This window comes from Maylandia zebra, linkage group LG1 (assembly GCF_041146795.1).
Source record: "Maylandia zebra isolate NMK-2024a linkage group LG1, Mzebra_GT3a, whole genome shotgun sequence".
Classification (NCBI taxonomy): Eukaryota; Metazoa; Chordata; class Actinopteri; order Cichliformes; family Cichlidae; genus Maylandia; species Maylandia zebra.
This window is the reverse complement of record NC_135167.1, coordinates 14,601,805-14,619,015: the sequence shown is the minus strand read 5'-3', so window position 1 is coordinate 14,619,015 and position 17,211 is coordinate 14,601,805. Positions and strand designations below refer to the sequence as shown.

Sequence of the window (17,211 nt, the reverse complement as noted above, 5' to 3'; positions counted from 1 at the left end):
ATGATAGGGTTTCTTTCTTTTAGTTTGTATGTGCACTTTTCAAATAAGTAAGGAAGTACAGGTTTATTTAAGCCAAATCCATTTGGTTAATTTTTATTTATATAGTGCTACATCACAACTTCAGTTGCCTCACGCCACTTTTCAAGAACAAAATGTAATTCAAGATTTTCTCTTACCTTTCGATGAGTCCATTGGGCGACAAAGGCTCATCCCATTCCATCTGAACAGAGCGAGAGGTCACAGTGACAAGGCGAGGAGGAGGCTGGTGGGCTGGGGCAGCAGCAAGAGTGTGGAGCTCACTCAGCGGACCACGGCTACAGCACTGATGATGGTTCACAAAGAAGAGATTTTAAAAGTGTTAAAAAATATGGCCTCACTTGCAACTACAATACTCGGGAATGACTTTCAATCAGCAAAAGAGATGTAAGTATTTGAATCTGCATTTGAAATTTGACCAATAGGTGAGGTAATCATAAATATTTCCCATCCATTTTCTTCCAGTTATCTAAATCAGATTGGCAACAGGGACTTGTACCTATCCCAGCTGTCACAGGGCAAGAGGCAGGGTACACCCTGGACAGGTCGCCAATCTGTTGCAGGGCTAACACAATGAGACAGACAAACACTCAAGCCTACACCCAATTTAGAATCCCTTATTAACTAAACCCCAAGCATGTCTTTGGTCTGCAGCTGAAGCTGAAGGACCTGAAGATAACCCACACAGACCGAGAGAGAACATCCAAACTCTGCACAGACTATCAACAAAGATACCACATATTACCAGATAGTATTCAACTTTAATGACCGAGTATAGTTGTATAGACCCTGAGTATAATGCCTAACCTACATTTAGTATTATTACCTGATAGCAAGTACAGGCCTCCACTCCTACCCAGTACTGGGTATAGGGACGTAAATCGTGGAGTGTCTGCGGATGCGATGTACCCTCTGAGAGCTACAGGGAGAGGACAGAGAGGGGTAAAATGTGTTTAAGTTAACATAACAAGGACAAGTTATTATTAAGTGTATTACTGAATATAGTAGAAGACTCTTTACCAGAGTGTGGTTGTTGTGGTCCAGCGAGAACACTCTGTAAAGACTAATAATCCCATTGGGTTGGGCAGGAGCATGGATGTCCACTACAGCTGACGTTGCTGAAACGTGCAGAAAAATAGGGGGTCCTACACCCTGAGGTGGGGCAGGCCCTGTTCTTCCACTCACCCATGGACTGGCTGAATGACCAGCTGAATTAACTGCCCACACCTGTCAGATAAGACCGCACATTTATCAGTTATGTGGTAACTTTTCAGTTTGCACATTATGCAAGCACAAGTCAATAACTGATGTATAAAAGCAAATGAGAACATGTGATACAGACTATTTACCCCAAACATTAGGATTTCAGATGCATTTTATGAACTCTTCATGATGAAGACGGCTTTTCATAATTACCCAGTATTCGCCAGACCAACAGAAAGTTATACATCAATTCACTGGACCATCCATCAAAACTACCATCAGCAGTCAGAGCAAAACCTTTTCACCATGCAACTCACCACTAACATATCTGCATGACAATTACTTTTCACCTTCATCAAGGAGTCACACACACACACACACACACACACACACACACACACACACACACACACACACACACACCATAGAGTAATCTTATTTGTGTGGTTGTTTTGGGTATAATTAGAAGGTGTACACAGCACAGGGTCAGGCAGGGTGGAGATTTGCATGTGTAAGTCATCTGTAGCCTGTCAGAAGTAGTGCAGAAGGCAGATGGATGGGTCTGAGCTTTAGTGTTGAAAGTGTGTGTCTGTGCGTGTGGGTTTTTTGTTTGTGGGTATGATTGCAAGATTTCTGCGTGCATGCATGTGCATGCAGGGGTGTTACGAGTTGAATTAACCTCAATAATAGTCAATTAGGCCGTGATCAATCAGACTGATTGATCTAAGTGACAGCACAGATGGACCTAGAAGGAGAGAGGAAGGAAGAATGGAGGATGGAGCGACTGGGGATCAGGGGGGAAGGAAGATAGGATGAAAGGTGGGCAAGATGCAGGGTAGCAAACAGAGGAATCAGGAGAAATTTAAACTTGGTGTTCTTTTGTATATAGATACAGATATGTTTAGTTCTACAGATAAGATTATGTTTAGATTGTAGTTATTTCCCACGACACACAATATATGTTAGAGCAAACTTCTGGGCTTTCATCACCTGCTCTGCTAACAGATTTCTCAAGAATATCAAAACTTTTCATATGAAATTAACACTTTACTGATAGTGTTTTCAGACTGGCAGCTGCTCTCCTCTTGCAATTAAACTGCATGTTTTTAGATAAAACATGGTTATTATAAGTGACACAAAAGGTGTAGCTCAGTGGTTATATTTCTGAATCGACAAACTCATTAGAAAATGCAGCCATATGTAAACTTCATTTTCAAAAAACATATTTAGATATATGTTCTCCAAATTTGAAAACAATACACTAAATATGTAGGAAAATGCAATGAAAGTCCAAATATCTTTTAAAAAGATAGAAACACACTAGTAGATCATGTTTATTTAGGTTATTGACATCATACTGATACTTTATGTGTTTATGTGTTACAAATCCTTTGATACTGATGAAAAAAGAGAAACTGCTGGAGAACTGAAAGATAAAAAAACTTTAATAGGATAAATGTTGCATATACAAATCCTAAAGCATATATGTATGTATCTATATATGTAAATATGAATGGTTCCTAAGTATTATTACTGTAAATGAACAAATGTATGTGCTGTTGTAAAATTTTAGTAGCGTACAGAGGGGAACTGAGAAGTAATTAGTTCTCTACTGTACATTAATTATGGCCTTGATTGCATGTTCTCCTGCAACGGTGTTACCTGTGGCCAGTCACATTTACTCATACTGTTATAAAAATTTGGATTTGGAACAAAGAAAGCACACTTAAACAGGCTGAAAAAAAGAGCAATAGCATCAGCTAAATGGATTTTCTTAGCAGCATTTTTAGATCCTGCGCAGGAACTGTCACATGACTTGTTGCTTGAGATGGTATAAATCAAATTTGCTACTGCTGCCATAAGAAATTATGAACTGCAGCAATAAAATACTTCTACCCAGCAACAACCATCTTTTCCCTACCCTGGTAGCAACACAGTGTACGCTTCAATGAGATGCATGGTTTTTGTGGTTTGATTAAAAAGTTTGTGCCACATAGACAGAATGGAGGAAAAAGTTCACAGCTAAAGTCAGCCCAGATCACCTTGCACTTGATCCACTGCTAAAAGACAGAACTAATCTCCTTGTCCCTATATCATCTACAGACTTTTTACTGCTTCCTCTCCTCTCTTGTCCTCCCCTCGTCCATTGGGCCATGATTTGGTTTATTAGACAAAAAATAAAAATATACCCTGTTAGTTTCCGTGGCAGCAAATGAGCCACCATGGCAACAAACGACTTCAGGAAACTTCCAGATAGTATTCCAGCCTTTTTATTGGAAGGCTGGACTGCGGAATCAAACTTTGTGCTCTGATAGGCTGACGGTACTACTTGGCGGGTGCATCTAGTTGAGGTGAAGGGGCTAAGTTGTGTGAAAGCGGGCAGTAATTAAAACCAAGCATAAAGCTGTCAATAGAAGCTTATGACCCAGTGTAATTAGCCTAATATGATTTCTCTCTCTGTGCTGTGGTGTGCTAAACTGAACTGACTTGTCCTTGTGTACGCCTGAAACACAGAGAGAAAGGATGAGGTCCCGGTAACAGACACAACATAACAGCTAAATAAAGTCAGGCAGACAGAGAGTAAAACAACCAAGCAGGTAAGTGGTACAGTGTGTACAGAAAGACAGATCAATACACTGACTAAGAAAACATCACTTAGTGCTTAGAAAAACAGAGAAACGCATGGTGAGATGAAATGTCTATAAATGTTTACAGTTTCTATGCACTCTGAGACACTCACTTATGTTCACGTGGACAGAAAAAATCCCAAACAAAAAACACATGACTTCACCAATACTCAACACCGCATTGTTCATGCATCCCAATTCCCCAGAGGAAAATCCTCAGGGGACGTGTAGCGGTCACCATTAAAAGGTCTTTCCAGTACAAGCTCTGTTACCAAGGAGGCTAACAGTTAATTCGATTGGCTGGCTGGTAATCAGGAAGTGGGGTGCTCAGAGGGCCCAGTGATTAATGGCTCTGTTGCCCGCTCGTCATCTCCCAAAGCTCCTCCCTCCCTCCCTCCTCATGTCATAAATTAGGACCCTCGTAAATAAAGACGGTGCTACAATCAGGCAAACTCAATCAATTACACCGGTTCTCTGGCCTCAGCTCATATGTCTGACAGGCAGGAATGCTAATGTTATTGTTGCTTCCAAAGGGCTAACCTGTCAATTAGTGTACCAATGCACGAGCACAACAGCATGAATATGGACCACTCCATTTAACACCTGTCTGATTACTCGTGTGTTTGTGTGTCTGCGATTGTTCGAGTATATGGATGTCATACCAGTTGATGCATGAGAGTGGTCTTTTTGCTTTATGTGTGCGTGTGTGTGTTCTGACTTGTGCAGAAGACAAAAAGCAGGGCACTCATGCTCTGCAGAATCAAGCCTTCAACCTCTATATTTAAAAAAAAATCATTTGAAAATGTTAAAAGATACTTTATGTTTGTGATTCTAGTGGCTACTAATGTCTACTGTCAACACTTTCAAACCTTCTTTTCTACCCAAAACAAATAACATACCTGGTACTGGTATACAGTGTATGGGTGGAGTCCATTATCTTTCCACGTAGTAGAGGAATTCCTGTAAACAGCTGTTACTGCATCACTGTTGTGGGTGGCCGTGGGACTATCCAGTCTGCGGTGCACCTCATAATACAGGATTCTACCATTTGGCTGAGCTGGAGGGGACCAGGTGAGTAGAAAGCTGGTCTGTAGTTTAGTATCTTTGTCAGGTTGGAGGTCTAACAGTGGTGCTGTCTGTCCAGTAGGGGGAGCCTCCAGCGTGAGTATAGATGACCAGTCACTGGAGGAACAACCTAGTTCTGTGCAAGCTTCCACCCTCACCTCATACCTGCCCACAAATAGAAAACAGAAACAGGGGACAAACAGAACATTAACATGGAGACATCATATAGAAAAGGCTGATGAGCTCACATGTTTTGAGTCCTGTGGGTTCACACACATTATGTGTACACAGAAATAGCCAGCCAACTGCAGATGCACCCTTAATCAGAAATACATAGTACAATGGTAGGTCCACACTGTTGTCAAAATGTTAAAAGTTGACTTTCTTTCTTTTCTTTTTTTTTGATTTCCTGCTTTGAAAAGCCACCATCACTGATTCTGTCCATTTCACATTACACTGTAACGTTTTTTGTTTTGTGGTTTGTATGCTTAATTGTCCATGTGAACGTAAATAATAATATAGAGACTTAAATAAACATAATAGATTCTTAGAATTTTAAATTATTATTATTTTTTTAAAGTAAAACCAAGTGAAACTGTTCCTTGTAGCGACTAATCGCTTGTACATGATTCCCTCAGTTTTGGAAATTTTTGAAGTTTTACTGTTAGCATTGTCCATTGAAATGTCAAACTGAGTTGCGAAACATTTCTGCAACCAGTTTGGGGAACAAAGAACTATAACACCAGCAAAAGCTACACTGAGCATATATAGCTACCTGTCAAACTTGATCTAAAAACACACAGTTATAATAATAAATAAATGTGTTTTACTGCCTAAAGGTTGGAGAGTCGTGGAGACTGACTGACCTGTGGTAAGGAGCCAGCCCATGAAGAATAGTGTGTCTTTCTGAGAAGGCACTATCTTGTGGAGTGAAATCACTGCTGATGATGCTGAGCTGGACTGGATCTCTTTGATAAACAGTGTAACTCACTAGGTCTCCATTAGGACGGGCTGGAGGTTGCCACTCTACTCTCACCTAGTAAGATAAAGAACAGCATAAAAAACTTTCATTAACAAGATCTTGATTCAGCTTCACTCACAATGACTAAATAAACGACGACTTGCCTGGTTTGGTCCTACAGGTGTTAATGTTGGGAGACCCACACCAGACGGAGCTGATGGATGCGTCTTTGCAGTGGCTACTGTGCTGCTCACAGCGCCTCTGCTGTTGTTGGCCCTGACAACATAATTGTATTCCACGCTTGGCAAAAGTATGAAGTCGTGGTAATGCGTCTCCGTGCCAACATAGATAACTTCTCCATCTCGGCGGAGTTCGTACCCTGTGATGATGCCATTAGGGTGCTCTGGTGGTCTCCAGCTAATCTCCACTGACTCTGGGCCAGTAACCTTCAAATGAAACATAAAAGCACATCAAGCAGATTCCCCAGTTGTGTTTAATATTTGGTAAATAATTCAATTTATAAAATAGAAAATAACCAACGCTAGCAGAAAATAAACGCTGGCAATAAAGGTTTTAAATACAAGTCAAAGATAAACACACAACCTTAAGTGTCGGGGCAGACAGGCCAGTGGGAGGAGCTTCCTCTGTTGAAGTGGACATTGTGAGACTGGCAGTACATCCACCACTAGTACAAGCCAGCAGAACCAGTGTATATGATGTATGTGGCTGCAGGCCTGATAACACTGTATTTAGGTCTCTTCCACGATAAACCTGTTCGTTGTTAAGTTTCAGCACATATTGAGTCACCTCTCCATTCTGTGTCAGTGGTTTACTCCAGGAAACATGCATACTATTGAATGTGATTTTGTCCACTCTGGGAGCTTCCACTATGGCAGGAGGAGCCTCTAGAGTTGTGATGTTTGTATGAGGACTGGTGATACATCCCTCAGACGTGCAGGCTATGACTGAGTAGCTGTGTACAAAAGCAAAATAAAATGAAGTTTGGTCTTCACATTTATAAAGTTGTTAACCAGAAACTACAAAATAGTATGGCTACAAAAAACAAACAAAAAAAGCAATACCTGTATGCTGAAAAAGGCAGGAGGTCGTCATCTGTGTAGCTGAGAACAGTGGGGTCAAAACTGAAAGAGAAACTGATGTTGTTTCTCTTAATCCTGTAAGACTGAAGTACTCCATTAGGCTCCAAAGGAGGAGTCCAGGACACCACTACCTCACTGGGCCGGCCCTGGAGATGACTCACTGTTGGGGGGGCTAAGCCACGAGGGGGGGCTTGTCTGGTCATTACTGTTACCCAAGGGCTGCAAGTGTGCCCAGCTGGGTTATAAGTACAGACACTGAACTCATACTGTGTCCATGGACGCAAACCATATACTGTATAGGAGTAGGTTTCAGCCTGTCGTGGGGACGCTTCTCTGAAGAGGATCTGTTGGCAGCACAATATTAATGCAATTTTAATTGTTAACCTCGTAAACTGTGATATTTTTTAAATATATATATCAATAAAAAAACAGGACATAAAACAATATTTTATAAACTGGGAGCTCTAGTATATTCTACCAAGCCCTCCTACAACTGGTCAGATTGACTCTAAATTTAGACATTTTAAGAGTTTCACCTACTTTCCCCCTTTCAATATCCTCTTCTTTACTTCTCCCACTCCCTTCTTCTTCCAAACGCCTCCCAAGTAAGAAATATTCTTTAATTGGCCCGTTGGGTTGAGAAGGAGGGCCCCAGGTAAGTGACACCTGGTCTGAGCCAACAAAGAGAGGCCTAGGGGGAGACTGGGAAGCAGGTGGTGCTGCTGCTGTGGCAATGCGCTGAGGAGGGGTGCGTGTGCAGCCTGCTGAGGTACAAGCTTCAAGAGTCAGCGTATAAACGGTCCATGGCTCCAAACGCCGAAAAAGGAAACTACGTGACAAACCACTGAACTCTAGGTTCCCCTCACTGTACAAGTTATACATCTGCAAAAAGGAGACAAGAGAAAGAAGAGAAATTTCAAGACAAATATGAAACATATGGGTTTAAGTAGGACATGCGAACAGCACTGACTTTAGTTGCAGGTTGCACATGTAGCATACACCAAAAAAATATGTGAAGTTGTGCACATATAAACTACACTGAGATATTGTGCTTCATGTTTCTGGGGGTCTTGTGGACTTTCACATGTGGGTCTATGTATGCTATATTGCCGTAACTACCTTGTTACTATTGCATCTTATCTTAGGTGGACTGCACTATTTGGTATATGCTCAGTGATTTTCTTATGTGTATCGATGTACCGTGATGACTCCATTTGGAGACTGTGGTGGATCCCAGCTGAGCAGTAACGCCCTGCCCTGCTCTCTCTGCTTCACTGTGAAGTTAGGCACGCCGGCTGGAGAAGCCTCCAGGGTCCTAATGTCCACCCACGGACTGGACACGCTGCCTGAAAAGTTACAGGACAGATTCATTGGGGGTGTTCAGTAGCTGGTCTAAATCATCTTTTAAATTAGTTTCTCAACAAATTCAACCTACCTGCCCGATTCAAAGCTTCTATTCGTAGACTGTACTGACTGTATGGTTCAAGACCATAGACTATTGCCTCTAGCTGTGAATCCTGAGAGAGACAAAAAGAGCAGTGTGTGATATAAAAAGATAGGAGATAAAAAGGTAACATCATGAGAGAAAAGGTTGGAGAAAGAGATAACAGGGAAGAAGAATAGTGGGGTCAAGACATGGTTGGGTGAAGACAACAGAATAATTGGTCAGGCGTTAAGAAGGAAAAAAATGGCAGATACATAAAGGCTAACATGAAAGCGGGTAGAGAGCCAAAGCAAGAGACGGGAGAGACAAAATTAGTTACACAAACAAATCCTGCATGAATAAAAACCAGAGCATTACTCATTAAAACATGGAATGAAAAGGAGCATTGAAACAATGGCAAGCTAAGATGACATAACTTGGGATTTGCCATATCAACATTTCAACATACATCCTCTGCAGTGGTAAGCAGACACCAGAAAAGTGGCAGAGACTGAGAGAGAGACTGGCAGGCAGACAGCTGTCCCTTATGGGTGAATTCAAAGCTTCCAGATTGTGTGTTTATGTCACACATGCACCCTTTCATATCACATACACAAACAGACACAGGCACAGGATGTCTGCCAGTAGCTTTAGGCAGTGGGACCTAGCCCAACACCCTGGCAGACACAGGGGCAGTGTGTATGCGTGTGTGTGATACAGAGGGAACACCATTTACTAATTGATAAGAGACACACTGTTGTTTCAAAAGGCCCTAGCGTGCGATGACATGGTAGTCTGGGAGCACCAGGCTCCAGGATGTAGCATTGCCTATTTGATTTTGTGTTTGTTTATGACTGTGCGCTTTGAAGCAGGTATGAGAGTGATGTTTTTCAGTGTGTGTGTGAACATATTTGTGTGGATATACAACACAGGAGATTACACTTCTTTCAAGAGTTGAGTCTGCAGTTAAAATTGTCTGTTCAGGACTGTATGCTTTCACATAACCGAGCATATGTAAAGAGATTAACTGGTAACCCACTTCAATGCAGCGTCAAAGGGATCAAAAAGACTCAGATTCAAACTGAGTCAAATGAAAACCCAGACAAATCACCGTAGCTTGGCACCAAGGATGAACCAGAATGCATGTATTCACTGTTTTCATGTCTGGAAGCCAACATATTTTTCATCCACAGCAAAATAGGATTAATAAGCCCCTAGACACCTAGACACAAGCTAAATCCTCCTGCAAATCACAGCACTTCTCAGTAGACAGAGGGAGGGAGGGACAGAGCGAGAAAGGGTGGGGAAAGGATGGGAAGAGATAGAAAGAGAAACGGGTGGTGGGAGAGAGAAATGGAGACAAAGGAAAAAAAGACAGTGGAATTTAAAAAAAAAAGTATGTGTCAGTAGAGTAATGTAGGGCAGAGAGTTAAAAGAGAAAAAGTAAGAGGTGAGTAAGTTAATAACTGATGAAGCAAATAAAAGAAGGTGAGACAGAGGAAGGGGGGTGAGAGAAAGAGTAAGACATGGAGAGATTGAGTGAAGTGGAAAAAGAGGGGAGAAAGCTAAAGCGGGTGAGAAAAAAAAAGATAGATGTGGCAAAAGGGAGAGACAGATTAAGTGAGCAGGAATGAGAGATCTCTCTACCTTAAAAGCCAGTGAAATATGTGAGGCATGTGGCCTATAAAGCGGTTAACATATGCACATTGTCAATAGCAGCATCTGGCGCTGGCAGATTTTATAGGAGCGTGGAGACTCTGCTACATGCCTCTAGATGGCAATACATTCAAACACTTTATCACTGAAACACACCACATTAACGGCCTGCTCGCTACATCACACGCACACACTCAAAAATCAAGCACTGTGAAATTCACACACACAGGCACGCAGACAGGCTGTAATCAAACAGTGTAGCACTGAAACACACAACTATTACATTACATTAACAGCTCCCTCAATAACTATTCCTCTCTCATACATGCACTTTCACATACACACACAGCGTGCAAAGCCACACAAAGACAAACACAGCCACACCGAGCAAATACTTTTAAGGTATCTGACAATGCGTAGGTAATGGCATACATGAAAAACTACAAAATAAATCATGACATGAACTGAAAGTTACCAGGTAAATTTAATTTAATCCACTAGATAAATCAGTGGGAGCACATATATGAAAATACTGAAAACCATACAGCTGGGACTGTAGTTCCCAACCTGCTTCTTCCAATTCAGCAATAGGTATTTATAACCTCATTTCAATGTTGGGGCCAGCTTCCAAATGGTAAGTAATCTGCATGTATCAAGTGCTTCACAAAATATAAAGTATTCCACTTTGTGAAACACTGAAGTATTACACTCATACTTCTACATACTGTAGAAGTAAAACTGCCAACAAAAACCACCCAAACCCACAGCCAACCTATCAAGGACCACGGGGGAAGCTGCAATCTAAGATATGAAAGGAAAAGGTTCTTGTCAAGCTAAATTCACTCTGCATGGGCTGGTGCATATGTGTGCGGATGATCAAAGTCACCAATTAATCATACAAAATGCAAAAGAACAGAGAGGGGGAAAGGGAGGTCAAGAGAAAGAAAGAGAGACAGGGAGGCAGAAGTACAGAAATGGAGACAATGATCAGGAAAGAAGAGAAAAGAAAGGAAGAGGTCTTGTTAATTTATACATTAAAGAGCTCTTGGATCTTAGATGGTTCAACACAACTTAACATTGACTGCAAAGAAGCAATCTATTCAATCTTCTGTATCTTTCTTCTGACTTCTCCTGTGTGTGTGTGTGAGCTAAAGAAGAGGCCCTGTGGACTGAGTGCCTAAATTAAAGTGCCAGCCTGCATGTGTGTGCACATGTACTGGTATCTGTTTTTATTTACTCAAGTAAGGCCACATGTGGAGCGTCTTGTTTTGTATGTACCAATGTGTCCCGAGAACTGTTCACGCACGTGTGTGTGTGTGTGTGAGACTGCACATCTGTGGATATGCGTGATATTCAGGTAGAGAGGCATTCCGCAGCCAGGGGGACAGTGTGTGATACTAATTAAGAATAACCATGTGTATTTGTCAAAAGAATTATGCAGATTATCTCACAAAGGCCACAGTTCTAGGCCCCGCAGAGAGACAGAGACAGACCAGCATTAGCATATGGCTACACACATGCATGCACATACACAAACACTTCATTTCACTCCTTGTATCGAACCCACGCATGATAAAAGAATAGGTAAACGTAAGATGAGCGCCCAAGAAAATACATCAAAGAACAATGCCTAGTGACAGATGAATGGGGTCCAACTGGTCTGCCTTTAGGACGTTTGTCTCTACAGGCCTTCTCTGGCTTCTCTGCTCGGTCATATTAATTCCTGCAGAGATAATAAAGCACCACGCTGTTTCAGCTTTTTTATTGTGTGTCTTACTTCTTTCATGTATGTGATAAAACATGTTAACATCAGATTTGACTTAAATGATCTTAATTCAGCTCAAATCACTTCATCTCATCCAGTTCAGTTCCATTCAATTCAATTGTCCAGCCTATTAGTACAAGCTGTGCCCTGACCAGCCCTGTGAGAGCAGTAATTGTTTTCAGAGGTTTCTGAGGTGAGCCAGTACACCACACACTGATCTCTTGCACCCCATGCCAAGCTCTCAAGCCAAGTTTGTGTGTGTGTGTGTGTGTGTGTGTGTGTGTGTGTGCATATTTATGCGTGCATGCCTAATTCAATGCTGCTGGAACAATTGCCCTGTGTCTGTTTGCAAAATGCCCTGCATGGGTGTCCCTGCTAGTCAGGGTGCGTTAGACAAACCCTGACACATAGAGACCTTTGTGCGACACGTACACAAACACACACATACACAAACACACCACACAGACACACGGAGTGGCCATTAGGCATGTGTTATGTCTGTGGCCAGCACAGATGTAGAGAGGGACTGCAGGGGTCTGGAACAGGCATGCCCACTTCACACAGACATTCATGATTGGCTCTGGCATCTCTGGACCCCGGGAACAGCATATTTAGTGTGTATATATATTCTTGTGTGTGCGCGTGTTTATATTTGTGTGTGTTATGCAGCCAAAGACCAGTGGACAAATTATAATGAGTAATGGTCAGCATGCTAAAAATCCACAGATTTCTTGTGAAATTAAAATAAGAGAACATGTTAATGATATATTTTCAGATAAGCTTTATTCCATAAAACAAGGCAATAGAAAAATGTCTCTTGTTTTATGTTTTAAAGCTAGTTAAAAAAAAATGGGAAAAAAGTAAAAAATATTTTTTTTATGTACACAATTTTAAATGAGGGGATTGTTGCTTGTTGGCAAACATAATAATAATTAAATTAGAGGATGTTTCAGGAAATAATATTTCTTTATTGCAACTTTACAAAAGACATCAAAAGTAATGAAATGATTGTTTGTTGCGAGGTGAATGGGAGCGCTTTAAAAATCCACTTGATGGAGACAGCAGACTGACCAGAATCACAAAAATCCTACAGGCTTTTTGGCAACCCCGCCATCTTTTCCCTACCAATCGATAGACATTATGCTAAGTGTCAAATATATATATGCCCATGGTGTGAGACAGCATCAGAGAGGTAGGAAGGACTCCCCAAAACTAAATGGTCCCCACTTCCAAAGCAAACACAAATATTCAGTTACTTGTCACACTCCCACATGCTCCAGATTTGAATGGACTCAATAATCACAAATATAGCAAGTCCTTTTCTCTTTTTCTCATGCATTCGCACCCTCTCAGCATTCCTTTAAAGTGATGACCATCATATTGTGGTTGCAGTACTAAACACCGACTCAAAGTGGAGAGTACTACACTGGGTGGTGTGGCCTCTTCACAGACAGACACACAATAACACCAACCTATCATTACCCAGCGAAAGAGGGTGTGTGTGTAGGAGCGACGGAGCAGGAAGAGATAGGGAAGTAAGAACGTAAACTCACTTGAAAAAAAAATCACTTGAGGAAGCTAGAAGAAGAGGGAATGAAGGGGCAAGCATTGTGGATGAGCATAAGATAAAAACTGTAATTTTACACAGAAGCAGGGAAACTCCAGATGGACATGCAGTGATGAAGGAATGGGCAGTATGGAATGATAGAGGGAGGAGCTGCAAAAAAAACAAAAAAACAACCCACGAGTAGAAACAAAGATTGCAGAAAGGAGAGGAGGGAGTGTTGCAGCCTGATTATTTGGCTGTTCATCCAGAATGCTGAGAGCCCTCCAATCAGAGATGGAGACCTCTAACTAAGAGGTCTGATAGGCCGAGGGCCTAACAAACTCTGCATATGAGTCTCCTTATTCTCTCCTCTAATCCTTTGTTCCTCACTTCACCTGTCTCCTCCTCCTCTCTTAACCTCCTCATGCCTCTCTCCTCACTCTCTGCACACTCAGCTCTGCATTTCTCTCTTCCCTCCTCTCTTTTCTCTTCCTCATTTGTTAAAGGGTGTCACTGAGCGCAAGGGCAAAGCCTTGTTATCCCTATTCGGCCACATTCTTTTGCTGGTTTATGGTTAAAGTGATGCAAAAAGGATTGCTGAGCAGCAAGTTAAAAGAGGGTTAAATGCAACAAGTAAAGCTTTTTGCCCGTTTATATGTAACTTATTTGTTTTTAGATTTACCATCACGTATGAACATCTGTATGTCTTCTACATTAATTGAATAAAAGTATACCCTTTCAAGGATAAAACTGCAGTAAGATGGAGAATCTTTCCTTTTCATGACTGTGGCTGAAAAACTTAACTGGACAGTTACTTTAGAAAACGTGTAACACATACACATTAAAGAACAGCCACATATCATAAGAGGTCAGGCACGTAAGGTACTGCTAGCCTTTCACGTAACTGTGTTTTTTTTGTTTTTGTTTCTCTGGTACATGGACTGAGAACGAATCTTAAAGAGTTTATTTGCTTCTCTTGTTGCAAATTTAAGGTCACACTGGAGACCTAAAAGTCACTACCGTCTCAAAGCCACTTTGTGAGAGAGAATGTTTTTTTTTTTTAACTTGCATTTATAAATAAATATACAAAGGAAGTAGAAAGGTTTAATTTGTGAGTGTTACAACTGTTGGTAGGCTAATTTTGTTACTAGGAGCCAAATCAGCTTGAATATTCTGCTTGGTCTTTATGTTAAGCTGATTTAGTAATCTCTAAACTTCCTCTATATTTATAAAATGTAAGCAGAGGTGAATCCTGTGCTTCTGATTATATCTTCTACATGACAATCAGGAAGTAAGCCTCCATTTGGTGACGCTAAACCTATTGCATTCACATGTTTGCTTTAGATATTAGCTGGCAAAAGCACAACGCAGAAATCCTTATGGGGGCAAGATAGTCCAGGGATCCTGTGGAGCTTTAGCCCAAAAACATTTTCATTTCACCTGAGGAGCTGAGTTGACCTGAACATATTGGAGCAGAAACGTTAACAGTTAACTAAAAGAAAGCCTATTTGTAATAGGCAGAGAAAATTAATGAATATGATTCAAATATATAAATAAAAGTCCAAAAGTGAAAAAACTGCTAAAATATCTTGCCAAAAGCAGGCATTGTTAGTTTAATGAGATAAACAAAAAGAAACTGTTAGCTAAACATACTAGATAAACAGGTAGCTAACATTTTTAAAAAGTAAGTCATTTTTTAGTTGAAAGTAGCCAATAAGTACAGGAAATTGTTAAATGTACGGATTGACAGTTGAAATTATAAGCTAAAAATAACAAATATACAGTTGAAAATGTTCATTAAACATAATCAATGAAATAACGAGAATACTCTCCAAGTACTGGACAAACGGGTGGTCATGTTGATCAAGGGGAGATTATGCTGGGAACCACTGACCTAAGAACTTTGCAAACTGATATGTTCATCTCAAACTCCGTGCCAACGCACTGAAATGCTTAAATATTTCTAAATGATTGAATTCATAGAACATACTCACATCAGGAGTTTAGGGTTGTTTCTTTTTTGACCTGTAATGTAATATTCAACATGTTTGGAGACAAACACACCGCATGTTCTGATAACGTCCATCCTTCTACATCTTTTGACTACACTTGCCTAAATACACACATGCTGATGGCATACCTAACACACACACACAAACACACCCACCCACACACACACACACACACACACACACACACACACACAGACCCTGTGAAACCTCATATCGGCTTTAAGACACAGTTCGCCGGCTGGCCCTCGCTGTCCCACACTCTCTGACGGGTTCTTAATGGTAAACTAACAGATTGTAAACATGCTGCTAGCTCTCTCTCTCTCTCTCTGTTTCTCCACTCTCTATATTAATCACTTTCTTACTTTCTTACACTCCTCTCTTTATTTCTCTTTCCCTCAGTCTTGTCTTCCTTCAGTTCCTTTACTTCCTCCTTACCCCCCTTCACTTCATCCTTCCCCATCTATCCCCATCCCTTCTTCCCTTTTCCTCTCTCTCCCTCGCTTTTCCTGGGGTATTTTTTAAACAATGTGTCCTTCATGTACGGTTGGTTACGGGGCGTACAGAAGGACATCATTAGCGCTGGTGGTTAAGCTGTAATTTACACCATTACCGAGGTAGGGGCCATTTTTATTGCCTAGTAAATTTCAGCTCTGAAATATTTAGACCATATGGCTCAATTTGTGTAATAACCTTAATTTCCAAGCACCCTTCAGCTCCCTTCAGCGCCGGCTGTTGTTGGCGGATGGCAGAGTGGTGCGTGTATACCTCCGTATGTGTGTGCACGGTGTGGAGTTGTGGAGCACAGACACGCACAAGCATGTACGCAGAAACACAGACATGGAAAAAATGTTCACGTGTACGCAACACATAACCTTTTACACAGTCTCTTCCACATACTGTCACAGATTCATTCATTCACACACACAGAAACACGCACGCACACGTATGTATGCATGGCGGTAGCAGATTAATAGGGTGTCAGCTTCTGTTTGGGTGAGGGAGCGTCAGGCGTCGGCCAGATGGTTCTCAGGGATGATGACTGTCAGGGGTCCTGCTCTGATCAATGGGATGTATTAATACAGCACACACGCGCACACACTCACATACACTGTTGCATTATACACACACAAACAGATATGTTGTGCGTGCGCACAAGCACACACAACCATATTCAAACATATGTATGCACACAAAGTAATGCGCACACACACATTTGAATACACATATGCCTGTGGTCTCTCTTCACCAGCGATCCCAAGGGCCACAGTGTAACATCTGGAATAGCCAAGGGAGGGAGGAAAGGACAGCAGAGTAAAGGAGGAGAAAGAGGGAGTTGGTAGGCAGGGAAACACGAGAGAAATACAGGGAAAAGAGGAAAAGGAGGGGCAAAGGGAGTATGGGAAGTAGCTAAAGAAAGAGTGCAATACAGAAGGGTTAAAGGGTGAAAGGCATAAAAGAGGTAGTAAAACTGGAAAGAGACGAAGGCAGAGTGGAGAGACGAGCTGGGGAAATGAAGACATAAGAGTAAGGTGAACGACGATGTTGAGACACTAAAGAGAAACAAGAAAATCAGCCACAGAAGAGACTGGAAGTTTTGAAGAAGAAAACGCACAGGAACAGACAGAAAAAAGCAAAAGAGATTAAAATAGTGACAGATGTGATCAGAAGAAGAAAAAGAAGTAAGCTGTGGGGAGGTTGAGGTGGAAAGCTTGAACACGAGCGAAAATAGAGTTTTATCTACTCGATAAAGCATTTGTCCAGAGCTATTGAGGGCAAAATGATTACCGGTGGCCAGAATCTCAAGTGATATTGTCAAA

At 41.4% G+C, this 17,211-nt stretch overlaps 1 protein-coding gene and 1 long non-coding RNA gene across 8 annotated transcripts in view; one reads left to right on the top strand and one right to left on the bottom strand.

Annotated features, from left to right (window-relative positions):
* Nucleotides 1–17,211, bottom strand: part of ush2a (Usher syndrome 2A (autosomal recessive, mild)) — a 215,815-nt gene that overhangs the window by 6,025 nt on the left and 192,579 nt on the right. For all 7 annotated transcript variants that reach the window (XM_076881888.1, XM_076881902.1, XM_014413372.3 and 4 more), the window contains 11 exons: nucleotides 8,428–8,509; nucleotides 8,193–8,338; nucleotides 7,533–7,874; nucleotides 6,975–7,336; nucleotides 6,496–6,865; nucleotides 6,057–6,338; nucleotides 5,798–5,967; nucleotides 4,766–5,096; nucleotides 1,057–1,263; nucleotides 863–955; nucleotides 177–322 (listed from right to left, as the gene is read on the bottom strand). In XM_076881888.1, the coding sequence (XP_076738003.1) occupies nucleotides 177–322; nucleotides 863–955; nucleotides 1,057–1,263; nucleotides 4,766–5,096; nucleotides 5,798–5,967; nucleotides 6,057–6,338; nucleotides 6,496–6,865; nucleotides 6,975–7,336; nucleotides 7,533–7,874; nucleotides 8,193–8,338; nucleotides 8,428–8,509 (2,531 nt within the window). The remainder of the gene's footprint in view (nucleotides 1–176; nucleotides 323–862; nucleotides 956–1,056; nucleotides 1,264–4,765; nucleotides 5,097–5,797; nucleotides 5,968–6,056; nucleotides 6,339–6,495; nucleotides 6,866–6,974; nucleotides 7,337–7,532; nucleotides 7,875–8,192; nucleotides 8,339–8,427; nucleotides 8,510–17,211) is intronic.
* LOC143416544 (uncharacterized) lies at nucleotides 314–6,208 on the top strand. Its single transcript, XR_013096939.1, has 3 exons — nucleotides 314–423; nucleotides 5,771–5,970; nucleotides 6,074–6,208. It is a non-coding gene; the product is annotated as an uncharacterized LOC143416544 (long non-coding RNA).